This window comes from Leptonychotes weddellii, chromosome 5 (genome assembly GCF_054177405.1).
Source record: "Leptonychotes weddellii isolate Sample4059 chromosome 5, ASM5417740v2, whole genome shotgun sequence".
Lineage (NCBI taxonomy): Eukaryota > Metazoa > Chordata > Mammalia > Carnivora > Phocidae > Leptonychotes > Leptonychotes weddellii.
The window spans coordinates 116,960,986-116,976,130 of record NC_138373.1 but is presented as its reverse complement, the minus strand read 5'-3'; the positions used below and the strand labels follow the sequence as shown (position 1 = coordinate 116,976,130).

The 15,145-nt window shown below is 39.7% G+C and overlaps 1 protein-coding gene and 1 pseudogene across 4 annotated transcripts in view; one reads left to right on the top strand and one right to left on the bottom strand.

Moving 5' to 3' along the window:
- Positions 1–993: 993 nt before the first annotated feature.
- Positions 994–15,145, bottom strand: part of FRS2 (fibroblast growth factor receptor substrate 2) — a 106,505-nt gene continuing 92,353 nt past the window's right edge. For 3 of the 4 annotated variants that reach the window (XM_081822052.1, XM_081822054.1, XM_081822053.1), the window contains 6 exons: positions 12,965–13,059; positions 6,873–6,964; positions 5,406–5,592; positions 4,422–4,580; positions 3,780–3,943; positions 994–1,976 (listed from right to left, as the gene is read on the bottom strand). In XM_081822052.1, the coding sequence (XP_081678178.1) occupies positions 1,026–1,976; positions 3,780–3,943; positions 4,422–4,580; positions 5,406–5,592; positions 6,873–6,938 (1,527 nt within the window). In that variant the 5' untranslated portion in view covers positions 6,939–6,964; positions 12,965–13,059 and the 3' untranslated portion in view covers positions 994–1,025. The remainder of the gene's footprint in view (positions 1,977–3,779; positions 3,944–4,421; positions 4,581–5,405; positions 5,593–6,872; positions 6,965–12,964; positions 13,060–15,145) is intronic. The other variant, XM_081822051.1, reaches the window with a different exon arrangement.
- Positions 4,319–4,430, top strand: LOC115944396 (U4 spliceosomal RNA; annotated as a pseudogene).

Genomic DNA, 15,145 nt, shown 5'->3' with positions numbered 1-15,145 from the left:
AGAATAACAGTAAGTTCCAAATGAACCTTCAAAACCACAATTTGACAAAAATGCAAACTAAACAACAACGAACACATAATCCAATTTCAAAACTATGTACAGACTCAAACATTTTAAATGGAAAAAAGACATGAAGCAACAAAATAAGCCATCCCAAACGCCAAAGGAAAAAACTGAAGGTAAACGGCAACCCAATGGCACAAATGCCTCCAGAAAACAATGTCACTGTTACTAATCTACAGGAGAGAAACTTCCAAGAGACCGTGGTTCAGATTTCCAAATGTTTTTGGGTAAAGTGACCTGAGACTGATTTCTTGCGTCTAGTGTAATTCTGATGAAGATATGTGGGCATGCCCTTCAAATGACATGAGATGAGTAAACAGAATATCTTGTCTCCTTCCTGCCTTTCAACACACCAAGAGCGAACCACATTCACGGGCACAGGACTCTTTCTAGTAACGCAGAAGGCAAAGGAACTGACTGGTATATAAGGAGGTGTGGTACTTCTATTTCCTTTACATATGTTTTGGCTCAAGTCAAAAAGCCTACAATTAATGAAATAAAGGATTCCTCATGTTACATGCTGGAGGCCATATACCATGAATAGTGAATCTACAAAGAGTACTTTCAAAGCCTAGAGTTATCTGTTAGCAATGCACATTATCAAGAGGCTTTATAAAATGTTTTAAATGCCAACCATGACTTAGACATGAATGATATGCGTCAGTCCAGAATATTGATAAAAATCAACCAGCATGTCACTCACTTCAACTCTCATTTTAAATAGGCACTGTGAAAATGGGAATGCTGCTGTACAGTAATGAGTAGTATATACTGAAATTAGTGTTCTTTAATGAGTACCTGCTCTACTTTAATTCCCTTTAGTTAAAGAAGCACAGGAAATATTCAGAAAAAAATCTTATCAGTCTATAAAAGGAGTTAGTGTTTAGAAATGAAAATGAAGCACTTGCATCTTCATTTTTGAAAACTTCACAAAGGTGCAAACGATGTACCGCTTTCCAGGCTCACATGGGCAGGTCAGTACTATTATGTCTGGTCTTCCTAGAGGTGCCGTCATCTCGGGGCAGTGCTTTCTGCAAATTGGACATAGCAGCAGTTCTCTCGATGTCTATCACAGCATACAGCTCCGTGCGCCTCGTAGGCGTTTGCGGAAGGGGAGTGGTAGGCGTTTTCGGAGTCTGAGGGTTGTCAGAGTCACTGCCGCCTTCCAAGTCAACCTGTATGTAATTGAGCTGCCTGTGTTCTAAACTTGGGCGTCTGATATCAAAGTTGAAGACTGTCGGAGTACAGTCCCGACGCCTCGAATAGTCTATCTTGTGAGCACTTGCTGGCACTGTTACATTCTCTGTATTTACATAGTTATGCATTGGATCTAGATTATTATGGTAGCCATTTAGAGATGGGGTCTTTGGTCCTAAATTGTCATCTTCATCCCTACTTAGCTTGCGGGCTTCCCAAACAGGAGGCAAAGCTGGTAAATTTTCATAGTTTAATAATGCAGTTCTTCTCTGAGCTGAGTTGTTGATATTCTGGGTATCTGAGGTACTGCTAGATGTCAGACGACCTCTCCTGACCCCTGAGGCACTAGGGATAGATAACCCATTTATATTTTCATACACCAGTTTGTTAACAGAGGGTGCATCTCTTCGCTCGTCACTGTCATATCCAGTGTCCCATTCTGTGCTATTGGCACCACTTCCGCTGACTTGGTCTCTTCCAAGTTGCTCCAGTTTCTCCTTTTCCATTAACTGCTTTTGAACAGGGGTTGGTCCTAAGACAAATTTCACTCCTTCAGGTTCAAGAAGAATCTGAGGGTCCCTGTCCTCAACACTACTTGGTTCTTCTTTTGGTGTGTTGCTTTCAGCATTCGAAATCCTCGCCTCCAATGGGACATGCACACTTGTGCGGTTCTTCCGCTCTTCTTGCACTCCTGTAGTGTTGACATAGGTATGTACCTAAAACAGAACAGAAGAGTGGATCAAGAACTTGCTTAAAACAAAAACAAAGAAAGGCTGACCGTATCAGTTAAATTTTTTTTTTTTTTAAAGATTTTATTTATTTATTTGACAGAGAGAGACACAGCAAGAGAGGGAACACAAGCAGGGAGAGTGGGAGAGGGAGAAGCAGGCTTCCCGCCGAGCAGGGAGGCCGATGCGGGGCTCGATCCCAGGACTCTGGGATCATGACCTGAGCCGAAGGCAGACGCTTAACAACTGAGCCACCCAGGCGCCCCCGTATCAGTTAAATTTTAATCGATTAGCTTTCTCCCTACCCTATACTCTTCCTTCAAAGCTTCTGTCCTTGTTCTTCACTAATAAAAAGGTGGACAGAGGAGAGGACTGTGGAAATACATTCTTTACTTGATAGAAGAATAACTACTCTAGGGGCGCCTGGGTGGTTCAGTCAGTTAACGGCCTGCCTTCGGCTCAGGTCAGGATCTCAGGGTCCTGGGACTGAGCCCCATGTCAGGCTCGCTGCTCAGCGGGGAGTCTGCTTCTCCCTCTCGGTCTCAAATAAATAAATAAAAATCTTTAAAAAAAAAAACAAAAACCAGAATAACTACTCTAAAATAGCACATAACATTGTACTTGGTAATGAAAAGCATTCTGTTAAAAAAAATTCAGGAACAAACTGGGATTACCATTTTGATGTTGTTTTAGAAAAGCTCATCAATGCATTAAAACATGATTCAGAAATAAGGAATAACAAGTATTAAAAAAAAAAAAGACAAATTTATCATGATTTGCAGATAATGTGACCAAATAAAGAGATAAACCCTACTAGATTTAATAAGAGTTCTACAAAATGCATTGATATAAAATAAATACCACCTACTAAGAAATCATCACTATTTAAAGAAAAGGTCAATAGTATTTTGGGGGAACACTATAAAAATGTTTGGAAGACTAGGGGCACCTGGGTGGCTCAGTCAATTAAGTATCAACTCTTGATTTTGGCTCAGGTCATGATCTCAGGGTGATGGGACTGAGCCCTGCATCAGGCTTCACGCTAGGGGAGGGGAGGTGCGGGGGGCGACGTCTGCTTAGGATTCCCTCCCTCTCCCTCTGCCCCTCCCCCTCCACAAGCGAGCGAGGTCTCTCTCTCTCTCTCTCTCTCTAAAATAAATAAATCTTTAAAAAAAGTTTGGAAGACTATACAAAAAATTTGAAAAAATTCAAAAATAAAATGTAAAAACTGAGGGAAGTGTAATTATAGTAAATAAGAACTCATTTACTATGTAAAGAACACAGAGAAACAGATTTTAAAACAGTAAAAATTTCTTAATGATATGTGACCATTTGGTTTACAAAAGATAAGAATAACTAATTAATATATAGACAATGTTCAACCAAATACTTCATTCCTCAAATGAAAAACAGAATAGTTAGAAACGTTAAATAGCTTCATAAAAACATTGACAACAAAATCTACCTTCCTGCTAATAAAGAGCAGTATAAATTCCAAATCCATCAGCGGTTATTATAGCAAGAACTGACCATTAGTTGTATCTGTTTTTACCTACAGATGCACCTCTCCTGTGAGCCCACAGGCTACTGTAATGCTACGTTTCCCTCCACACCTTTATGTATTTGGCATATGTTAGAAAATATAAGCTGTTTCCTCTGATTCTTCACTACAAAAGTCATAAACAAACAGTGAAAGCTAAAATTCAGACTAAAATTTCCACGTATCAGCGCAGTAATGCTTTCACTCCACACTTTAATCCATTATCCCATTAGACAGTAGTACATGCTTACTTGCTCCTCGGCCACAAGCAAAGGATGTGTAGATTCTTCACCTACTGAAGGCAGGCGTGCACTTCCCACAGAAGGATGTCTGCTTGAGGGGTGGGATGAGGCATCTCCAAATGAGGGATATCGGGGATATCCATTAGGTAAATTCTGAGCAGCAAACCCTGGAGCTGAGTTTTTGTTTAGTGGTTTAAGAAGAAAAGCAGGATATCGGGGTAGGACAGAGAGATAAAAGTGAATGAGAATGGAATCTGCACTGAGAAAATTAAGCAAGGTGTTTCTGGCAAGACACAACAGAAACCAGAGCACAAACAACACCCTCCTTCCACTCCAACTTCCCATTCACATTTTAGGTAACATAAAACTTTTAACGTTTTCTTACTTAAAATATTAAAAATGTTTATAATTATAGCTCTAACAGTTTAAAAAAAAAACTGACAACCATTACACTTACGTTATTAGCCACTGGTGATTTCTAAGGCGTTACAGATTAAATATCCATAATCCAAAGTTTATAAATGTCTATTATTCAAAATACAAGAGGGAGCTTTGCACAGTGGCAGTATCGTAGCCAATGAGGTTTATCCGAGGCGCGATTCTTGCTAATTGAAAACTTCCCAAAATACAAGAGGGAAAATTGGTACTTACTTGTAGGTGTTCGAGGTGTTCTGGGGACTTCCAATTCTGTCTGATGATTATTCCTTTCTACAACTGGCTCTTCCACCACATTTATACTATTATTTTGCATAATCTCTTGCAACATGTTAAATAATTCTTCTGCACGGGCACACTTAAAGGCAAAGATTCCTACAAATATAAAAGAGAAGGGGAAAATGGTAGCTATAGCTTTAAAAAAGATACAGGAACACCTGTCAAAGAACAAAACTGTGAAGTAAGCATTCTATGCACTGACAGGAAGAAAGGCCCTTTAAGTAGATGTCTGATAAATTAATGATATTCTCTGTTTCAAAACATAAACCCAAAAGGAAATTTACAGACTAATTTTCCTATGTCTAAGTGAGAGAGCCCAAAACAAGGCAGACAAAAACAAGATTTGAACACTTGCTTTGGTCTGCTTTTTAACAGCAGGGGGCACCCAAGTCACCATTACCAAGGTGATCCTTTACCATTTGACAGTCCCTTGCTGGATGGTTTACTTACAATCCTTACCTTGTTTAATTATTACAACAGTTCTATAAAGTAGGGATTAGCATTCCTCTCCGATAGAGAAGAAACCTGATGTTCTACAGAGATCATGTAACTTGCCCAAGACCTTTCAAGCAGTAGGTAGCAAAAAAATCAAACCGTGTTCTCTTTGACTCTGAAGTTTAGGTTCTTTCCCCAAAAAGTTGTAACAGTAAAGATACACAGTCAATTTACTGGAACTAATCATCTACTGAAAATCTTAAATAATATGAGTCAAAATTCTGTACAAAGAGAATGTGCTTAATAAATTCCTGATAAATGAAGACGCAGTTTACTCTATCTCTTTTCTTAACAATCCACTTAGTTGGGGAATTTTTTTTCTATCAGGAAAAAAGTATTCATTTAAACATTGTAAATAGAATAACTGAAAACAATTTTCAAATGTGTTACTGTCTGGGGAACAAAAAAATTAAAGGATCTACCTACCTTGTCCAGTTTGACACCTTCGGCCACTTTCAAAAGAAAAGAGATTTGAATCATAGCCATAGCGCCGCAGGCAGAGGTAGTGCCATTTTACCGAGTCACGTTTGCGAGTGTATAAAATCAGTTCTGTGTCTGTAAGTTCCATTATGCCAGAACCTAACTCATTCCCATCATCATCCACATTAATGACCTAAAAAAGAACGTTTAATTAGTGCCAACCTAATGTGGTCATTTGACGGTCACACACGTATTTCACCAGTCTATCAGTAAAACGCACTGTTGCTGATTGGTTCACTTATTCGCTCATTTGTTAGTTCATTCATCAACCAATGTGTGTGCGGGGCATGGACTATGTAGCAGTGAACTATCTGGTTCTATCCACAAGAAGCTCACATGCCCAGTGAGCATAGAAGATACACAAACATGAAGTCAACACTAAGCTGTATATGAGCAATGGACAAATGGGTGCAACAGAGCCTGCAAAAGGCAGTAACTGTGGCCTAGGGTGGCTGGGGAAGCCTTCACGTGAGAAGAGGAGGGACTTCGGCTGGGCCTCAGGAGAGAACCAGTGGGTCAGCGGTTGTGGGGCATATCCTGAAGATGCAGTGCTAGAGCAGAGACGAAGAAGGTATGTTTCAGAGAGACCAAGACAAGACTGGCACAGAGTTCACGGAAGGGGAGGCCTTACACTGCTGAGTTTCTGAAAATGGCCAGAGACTATGAGGAGTAGGTAACACTTGGAGAAAACTGTCTGTATTCCTGGGACTGGCAGAGCGCTTTCCACATATTTTTTCCATTTAATCCTTATAACAATCCTAAACTGCAGGTAATGCTATTTTTTTCCACTGTACTGTACAAAACTGGAACAAACACACAGTGATAATGTAACCTGCCCAAGGTCACAAAGCTACAAAGCAACACGGTTTCGACTTACACCTGGGTCTGTGTGATCCAGAGGCCATGATGTATGACAACCTGAGGTCAGGCTACGGGAGACACTAAATGGCTGTGGAGAGGTAAGAAATGGAGCATCTGTGCTCTAGGTAAGAGGACACCAGAAGTTTTAGAATGATGAAAGAGGAAGATGAGTATGATGTCAACTGCAGGATGGATCACAAAGGTGACTGACTCAAGGCAGAGTTCTGCTAAGAAATTATCCAGACATGAAGCAATGACTGGGAGGTGGTGACCAGACTGAAGAGGCACCTATAAAATGGCATTAAAAATTTTTTTTTACTAGAACTGTATGGCTCTAATTGGATATAGAGGACCAAATGGAAAGTAAAAGAGGATTCCACACTGTCAGTAAGAACATATTGTCATCATTTGTTAAAACAAGAAAAGGCAGAAGAGACACAAAGAGAAATAGAAGAGTCTAGAGATAAAAATGAGGAAGTATGATATATAATGTGAAGAAAAAGAAGAACATCCGAGTAGGCAGAGAGATATAACTCAACCAGTTTTACTAACCTTAAACTTGTTCCGATGGTTATCTGGGACAGTGTCTTTATCTGGACAGCTACAACAGCTACCCATGGCTTCTTCAGAAGACCATGTGAGCACTACATGAAAGATAATTTGGAAAAAATTATTAAATGTAGGATACAAAACTCATAAAACAGAAAAAGACTTTAGAAATCATCTATCACAAGTCCTGCATTATTTTGATGAGGAAATTTAAGCCCAAGAAGGTACAGGGCTGAGCTAGATTTCAAACATTCAGCTGGTAAATTTTGCTCAGTGACAAGGAAAATAATTTTGTGAGGTAGACTTCATAGAAATCTCAAATTTCCAGCTTAATTTGCAAAGGTCTGCCTATTTTAAAATTATCTTTAAAAAAACAAACAAACCAATTAAGGTCTCATCTCATATGTAACACTATTTAAATAAAGTCATTCATGGAATTAACCCTCAATGGTTTATCAGAAATTTCATGTCCCTCTTTTAATAAAATGCCAAAGGGATGTTGGACTTTAAGGTGGGAAGGTATTTTGAATCTTATTACTCACTGTAGTATATCCTTTATGTACCTCACCAGGCAAAAGTTGACTGGTAAATAAGACACAAAAACAAATTTGGAATATTCATTAAGAGAGAAAACCCAACAATCGAGAAGTAACTCAACATAGAGAATTTTGGCAAAACTGACAGAGCATGTCTGTCTAATCCTTCTTTCCCACACAAGGTTAGAGATAACAGGTTATAGGTGACACTAAGTGTTCAAGAAAACTCCAAATGAACAAAGGAAAAATCCAAAACATCACTTAAAAAAGGGGGAAGAATCAGAATGAACGTGACAATATTTGGAAAAGGGGGAGGGAAGAAAGCACAAGAAGCTATTTAATATTTAAAAACATAAATTTGATAAAACTGGCTTAAAATTCTTCAGGGGCTCTTCACACTACATTTAGAAAAACATTCGGAGCTTGTCAGCATGACACGAGGTTCTTCACCATCTCGTCCTTGGCTACAGATCTAGTCTAAACTCCCTTTGTCTCTGCTTCAAGCCCTCCCAAGTCATACTCAGCAGTCCCCCCAGAGCAATTTGTCCTGCCACATCCTTCCACGCTGCTCCCTTCCCTTCAAGATCCTACTGTGCAGTTCCTTCAGGGAGCCTTCTCTGATTCCAAGCAACTGGGAGAGTTACACCCCCAAGGCACCCTGGGCTTCCCAGTATCATAGCATTCTTCACATTGCTTACTTAGCAGAAATTGTGATAGATCATCTGTTTACTTAACTATCGCTCCCCCTCCACTGTAAGCTCCTTCCCAAGAACTAATTTGCATTCCCCATGCCTAACACATTACCTAGCCCACAGTAGTGCTCTGTCTCTTGTGAGCTGAATGAACTGAACTGTATGTACTTAACAAAGGTAAAGAATGCTGGCAGGTATAAGTATTAAGCAGATGAAAAAGTGTACCAGTGCACAAACCAAAAGAAGTGATAAGTAAAATAGTAAAGTTAATTAAGACTCATATTCGGTAGTTTGCTCTAAGTAATATGCCAGCTAAATAACATGGCATAAAGATGATTAAGTCACAGTATGTACTTCTGAAGAGTCATGAGTCTAGAGGGAGAGACAGAGATGTAAACAGATAATGCATTATGATTAAATGTTATATGAAAATATGAGAAGAGTTCTGTGGGCACAGAAAAGGAAGCAAATAACTTTCTGGGTTAGCAGGGCAGGAAGCACCATTTGAGCTGGTACTCAAAAGGGTGAACAGAAACAATGCGCTGGGCAAAAAATAGAAATAGGTACTTGAGACAGTTAAGAGTACAAAGAATACAAAGACAAAGGTCATGAAAGATCATGAAAGGTGGTACTGCATTCAGAAAAAAAGTGAGGTGTCCAAGACGACTGGAGTACAGGGTCGGCTGCACAAGCAGGGCCCAAACCGCATAAAGGTCCTGAACAACGAGGTAGGGATCTGGGACTCCAAGTAACTTGAAGCTAGATGGCATCCAGTGTCTTCCTAGTCAAATGGATATGACTCTATCATGGCATTTATCACATTCTACTGTAATGTTTATCTGTCTCAACATTCACTTCACTGTGATTTCCCTGAAGATGGGAACCTTTTCTTCTTAATTTTCTAGGGCACTAAGCATATCACCTGACATAACCATGTCCTGACGTGGTCCGTTAAGTGTTTAATTTAAAGAAATTAGGGGCACCTGGGTGGCTCAGTCTGTTAAGTGCCTGCCTTCAGCTCAGGTCATGATCCCAGGGTCCTGGGATCGAGTACTGCATTGGGCTCCCTGCTCAGTGGGGAGCCTGCTTCTTCCTCTGCCTGCCGCTCCCCCTGCTTGTGCTCTCTCTCTGACAAATAAATAAATAAATAAGGTATTTAAAAGAAAAAGATTTGGGACGCCTGGGTGGCTCAGCCGGTTAAGTGTCTGCCTTCAGCTCAGGTCATGATCTCAGGGTCCTGGGATCGAGTCCCGCATCGGGCTCCTTGCTCAGCGGGAGGCCTGCTTCTCCCTCTGCCTGCCGCTCTCCCTGCTTGTGCTCTCCACTCTCTCTCTCTGACAAATAAATAAATAAAATCTTTAAAAAAAAAAATTAATACAGGCATACCTTGGAGATATTGCAGGTTTGCTTCCAGACCTTGGCAAAAAAGCAATGTCACAATAAAGTGAGTCAAATCAACTTTTGGGTTTCCCAGTGCATATAAAAGTTATGTTTTGCACTATACCACAGTCTATTCATGTGCAATAGCAGTATGTCTAACAAAACAATGTATGCACCTTAATTAAAAAATACTTCATTGCTAAAAATGCTGACCATCATCTAAGCTTTCAGTGAGTCATTACCACTGATCCCAGATCATCATAACAAATATAATAATAATGAAAAAGTTTGAAATACTGTGAGAATTACCAAAATATGACACAGAGACACGAACTGAGCAAATGCTGTTGGAAAAAATGGCTTTGACAGACTTGCTCAAAGCAGGGTTGCCACAAACCTTCAATTTGTAAAAATCACAGTATCTGCAAAGCGTAATAAAGCAAAGTGTAATAAAACAAGGAATGCCTGAAACTACTTAATAAATTATGGGATGAGAAAGAGGCAAAAGAATACTATAAACATTTTTTTTTTCCAGTAGAGGGACAAATGATAAAAACAAAGTCTTACCCATCCTCACCACCGACCTGCTCCTGAACATAAAGAGCTAAGAGATGACTACAGTGTAGCTTCTGCCTCAAAAGGTGGCGCCTCAAAGGAATGTTTTTAAACTATTTCTCAAAAGGAGTAGAAAATCATTCTTTTGTTTTAGTTTGTTTTTTTTTTCAACTTTTTTAGGTAATCTCTATACCCAACGCGGGGTTCAAACTCACAACCCCGAGATCAAGAGCCACATGCTTCACCGACTGAGCCGGCCCAGGGCCCCTAGAAAATCATTCTTCTACCTGCCACCTTCACGGGCTACCTGTTAAAGGCAGCACCTCCTGTGTTGTCAAGGATATGTGGGTGGTGGTACAATCTAGTTGAAAACTCTATCCACAGGAACTGTGTCAATTCAGTACGACAACAATTAATGAAAAGCCTAACATGTGACCCAAAAGCCTTGTATGCCATACTACGGAGAATGGATTCTATCCTACACATGATGGAAAGCCAGTGAAGAATTTGAAGCAGGAAAGTGAGGTGCTCAGGACTTCATTTTAAATATATCCACCTGCAGAATAAATTTAAGTGGCAGTTCAGTTCAGAGAAGAAAAACCAGTTGGAGAATATTGAAAAATGAAATATGCTACAGACCTAACACCAGAACAGCAATACTAGGAATAAAGACAAAAAAAGAGGAATTTTTAAACTATTCAGGGAGACCCGTCAGCAGCATGGAGCAGTTGGCTAGGCAGACAGGAAGGAAGAGGCGGTTTCCAGTGTGGCAGATGGTGGGTGCTGGTTCTATTACCTGAGACAGAAAACACCACAGTGGTCTTCAAGTGGAAGTGATGGTGGTTAGTTCAGTTTTAGACATGTTAAGTGGAGATTCTAGAGAACAACCAAATGGAGATATGCAACAGAGAGTTAAACACATGAGTACGGATTTGAGGAAGGAGGTAAAATACTGCTACACACATAGTATTTGAAGTCATAAAACAGAAAACACTGCCCAAGGACAGTATAAAGAGGGGTCTACAGTTGGAATTCTGGGGAATTTCAATTCTAATTCTGGGAAATGTGGAAGTATTGAAGGAGAGGGAAGAAGTGAAGGAGAAAAAAAAATCAAAATAGTACCAACTGAAAAAAGAAAGTGTCAAGAAGGAGGGTTCCACTCATGGTAGACTGGTAGAGGCAGAAATGAAACTGAAGTGAACAAACGGAAGATAAGGAAGTAGCCCCCCAGGAATGGAAACTGCTCTTTCAAGAACAGGTTCAGAAAGGAAAGGGCAAAGTGCTTCAGTGCAGACAGACATGGTTTCAAAAGAAAATATGTTGCCTGAGCTATTTGTTTTCAGATGACAGAGATTGATGCAGGTTTGTGATCAGTAGGTCAAGAAAGGTTAAAATTTTTAGGACAAAAAGCAAAGGAAAAAAATGTGCTACACGATGGATCAAGACAAAAGGGGAGACTGAAGAAGAGGAGTTGCAGGACCCAGAGAAGTCTGCCACTCGAAGTAGGAATGCCTTGTCCTCTGAGGAGAGAGGGAAGACAATAAGGATGGCTGGAGCATAGTAGAGAAGCTGAAGTAGGTAACACCTATCATCCTGAATGTCCTTTGTGAAATAGAAGGCAAGTCTGCAGGATGAGGGACTTGAGGAGAAGGCAGGATTATTCACAGTGGGGCTGCCCCAGAAAGGTAGCAGGATGATTAAGCAGGCTGCCCTGAGAGCTCAGCGAAGGCTGGAGAGGAAGATTATGCTGTGTTTGCAGCAGCACTCAGCAGTTCAGAGGGCAGACTGTTCAGGTGACCCAGGGTCAGAGGGTTAAGAGGACAAGGAAATTAAAGGATATTGGCAATAACGGGGGTTTGAAATGATGGATCACCAGGTCTGGTCAGGACAGAAGTATAGAAAGAAGAGGCCTGATGAAATGGGGACAAAATGGAGGCAAACAGGAACAGGAGGCCTCAGTAAGTTTGAAGAACAGGCTCAGGAGGAGCGGGAGACTGAAATAACTGAAACAATGGGAAGTTGTGGTCAATCTTCCAACACAGAAGGAGACTTTTTAAGGTGGAGTCTCATCCACATCTCTGAGTCCTCCTCCTGAACCACAAACTCCAAGGCAAGGGAAAAGGCAAAATCCTAGATATTCTGAATTTATGACCACCAGATTAATATTTGGAGACCACATCTGAGTTGTGTAAGACCTAATAATGTGCATTAATACTGTAAACACTTGATAAAAAACCACATGATTTCACCATCTTACCCAACCAAATTTGTAACTCAGCAAAAACATAACTATGCTCTGAATTATATGTTAAAAAAAAAAAAAAAAGAAGCTAGCAGGAAGGGAAAAATGAAGGGGGGGAAATTGGAGGGGGAGACGAACCATGAGAGACTATGGACTCTGAGAAACAAACTGAGGGTTCTAGAGGGGAGGGGGGTGGGGGGATGAGTTAGCCTGGTGATGGGTATTAAAGAGGGCACGTACTGCATGGAGCACTGGGTGTTATACGCAAACAATGAATCACAGAACACTACATCAAAAACTAATGATGTAATGTATGGTGGTTAACATAACATAATAAAATAAAATAAGTAACACTAAAAAAAATAAAAACTGTCCTCAAGGGGAAAAAAAAACATAACTATGCTCTCTCAAGAAAGCAACATGGGAAAGTAACCAAGGGTACATTCAAGAACAAAAGGTAGCTACCGTTTGGGAAGATCAATACTGCAGCAAGTTGGCTGAATATTTTAAATTCATGAACACTGCCTTAGTTTAATTAAAGCCATTTGTCCTTATTTGTTGGAGGTGACAGCAAGTCAGGAGGCAACATGATTGCATTCAAGAAAACATAACTAAAATCTCTTGTTTAAAAGAATATAATGTGAACTTAAAAGTTTTTTCTTTTTTTTCCTACGGTAAACCTCAACTTACCTAGATCTGGCCATTAATATTCTTAGCCTCTTCTGCAGCATCAGGGGTTTAATCATACTTCAAAATACCATGTTTTCTTTGTTTGCTGACTTAATCTAGAAACAGAAAAAAGTCAGGAATTTCTTACTTCTTTTAAAACAATGATTTTCCTTATGAGACTTCTGGTAGCACTGTTCAATTAATCTATTTCAATAAACTCAAGTATAAAAATATAAGATTTATTTTTAAAGTGCAAATGACACGTATAGGTTATCATTCACACAGTCAAGTAAAAACGCTATCGTCTAAGTTCTAGAATGTTTGGGTATCAGAAGCTTTAGAAGCCGCTGACTCTGATTCTCCACTACAGCTATGACACTGGACAAATTACTTCTCTACAGTCTCCTTGGCCATAAAACGAGAGGTCAGAATAAACCACCTCCGAAGTTCCTTTCCAGTTCTAATTTCACTGAGTGGCAGGCTAATTCTCCACTTCCAGTCACTTTTCTTAAACCTCACCGTCACTCCTCCTAAGAACAGACTCTTTAGAGTCCACCCACTGTACTTTTTTCATCTACAAGAGCCCTCCAGAACCAATCAGAGGACTCAGTCATCAGGAGACAGTCTAATACGAACAAGCATGCCACACAGTCACAGGATCATGATATACCTTATAGCAATAAATTACAATCTAGAGTTTCAAGAGATTGCAATGTGCTTTTGGGAAATTCCTGGTCAATCTAGTCCCTTTTTATAACACAGAAAAAAATCAAACTCAAACATGGGTGCTAACATTTACTGAATAACTACACTGTATCAGGCATTAGGGGTTTTGCAAATAGTCTCATTTTAATCTATATATTAACTAGAGTTAACAAACGATTGATATCCAAAATGAACATTTTCAAATCATGAACCCACATGCCCACAAAATTTTCAATTCTGGACTTCAAACCAATATACAAAATAAGCAGTTTGGCCAGGTGTTTGCTTGTGCCCCTCATAAGCTGCAGCAACACACCTGTTAGAGTGGGCAGCAACCCAGTGCTTCTGCCTTAACACACCCTTCTTTTCTCCAGAAGCTTAATATATATATTATGCTTTGTCTTAGGCTTGTAAAATTATCTAGCTAATTCCAACAGAAATCATTTCTCTTATATGAATACATATTGTCTGTTCATCTCTCTCTTCTGGGAGATGTTAGCCAGCCAATTAACTCAGAAAAATCTCTCTTCCTCTTTTTATTCATTCCATTTATAAGCATCTCACAACTCCCATCCTAAAATAAGTTTAATCATAGTAAATATTATTAAAAGAAGTGAGAGTGATCCTCCCATAATCCTAAATCAAGGAAAAGTCTTAAGTTTTGAAATGAAACATATTAAAGAATCAGTGTACCAAACCTACATGTTGGTTCTTGAAAATATTAAAAAGCATCCAACAAAATGTCTGAAAACTGATTCTGTCCCACATTTAGACTTTTTTCTTTCCCTAATTTTGAGTAAAATACACATAAAATTTACCATCCTATTTTTAAGTGCACAGTTTAGTCATGTTAAATATATTCAATACTGTTGTGCAACCACTATCCAGAACTTCTTCCTCTTACAAAATTGAAACTCTGTACCCATTAAATAGCTCATTTCCCCTCCCGGCTAATCCTGGCAACTACCATTCTACTTTGTTTTTATGAGTTTGACTACTCTAGGTACCTCATATAAATGAGATCATACAGTATTCATCTTTTTGTGCCTGCCTTATTTCACTAGGCAAAATGTCCTTTTTTTTAAAAAAAGATTTTATTTATTTATTTGAGAGAGAGAGAATGAGAGAGAGCACACAAGAGGAGGGAGGGTCAGAGGGAGAAGCAGACTCCCTGCCGAGCAGGGAGCCCGATGCGGGACTCGAACCAGGGACTCCAGGATCACGACCTGAGCCAAAGGCAGTCGCTTAACCAACTGAGCCACCCAGGCGCCCTAGGCAAAATGTCCTTAAAGTTCATCCATGTGGTAACAGGTGTCAGAATTTCCTCTTAAAGGTTGAACAATATTCCATTTACACACACACACACACACACACCAAATTTTGCTTATCCATTCATCTACTGATAGACATTCATCCACCTTTTGGCTACTGTGAATAATGATGCAGCTGTGAACATGAATGTACAAATATCTCTTTGAAACCATGCTTTCAATTCTC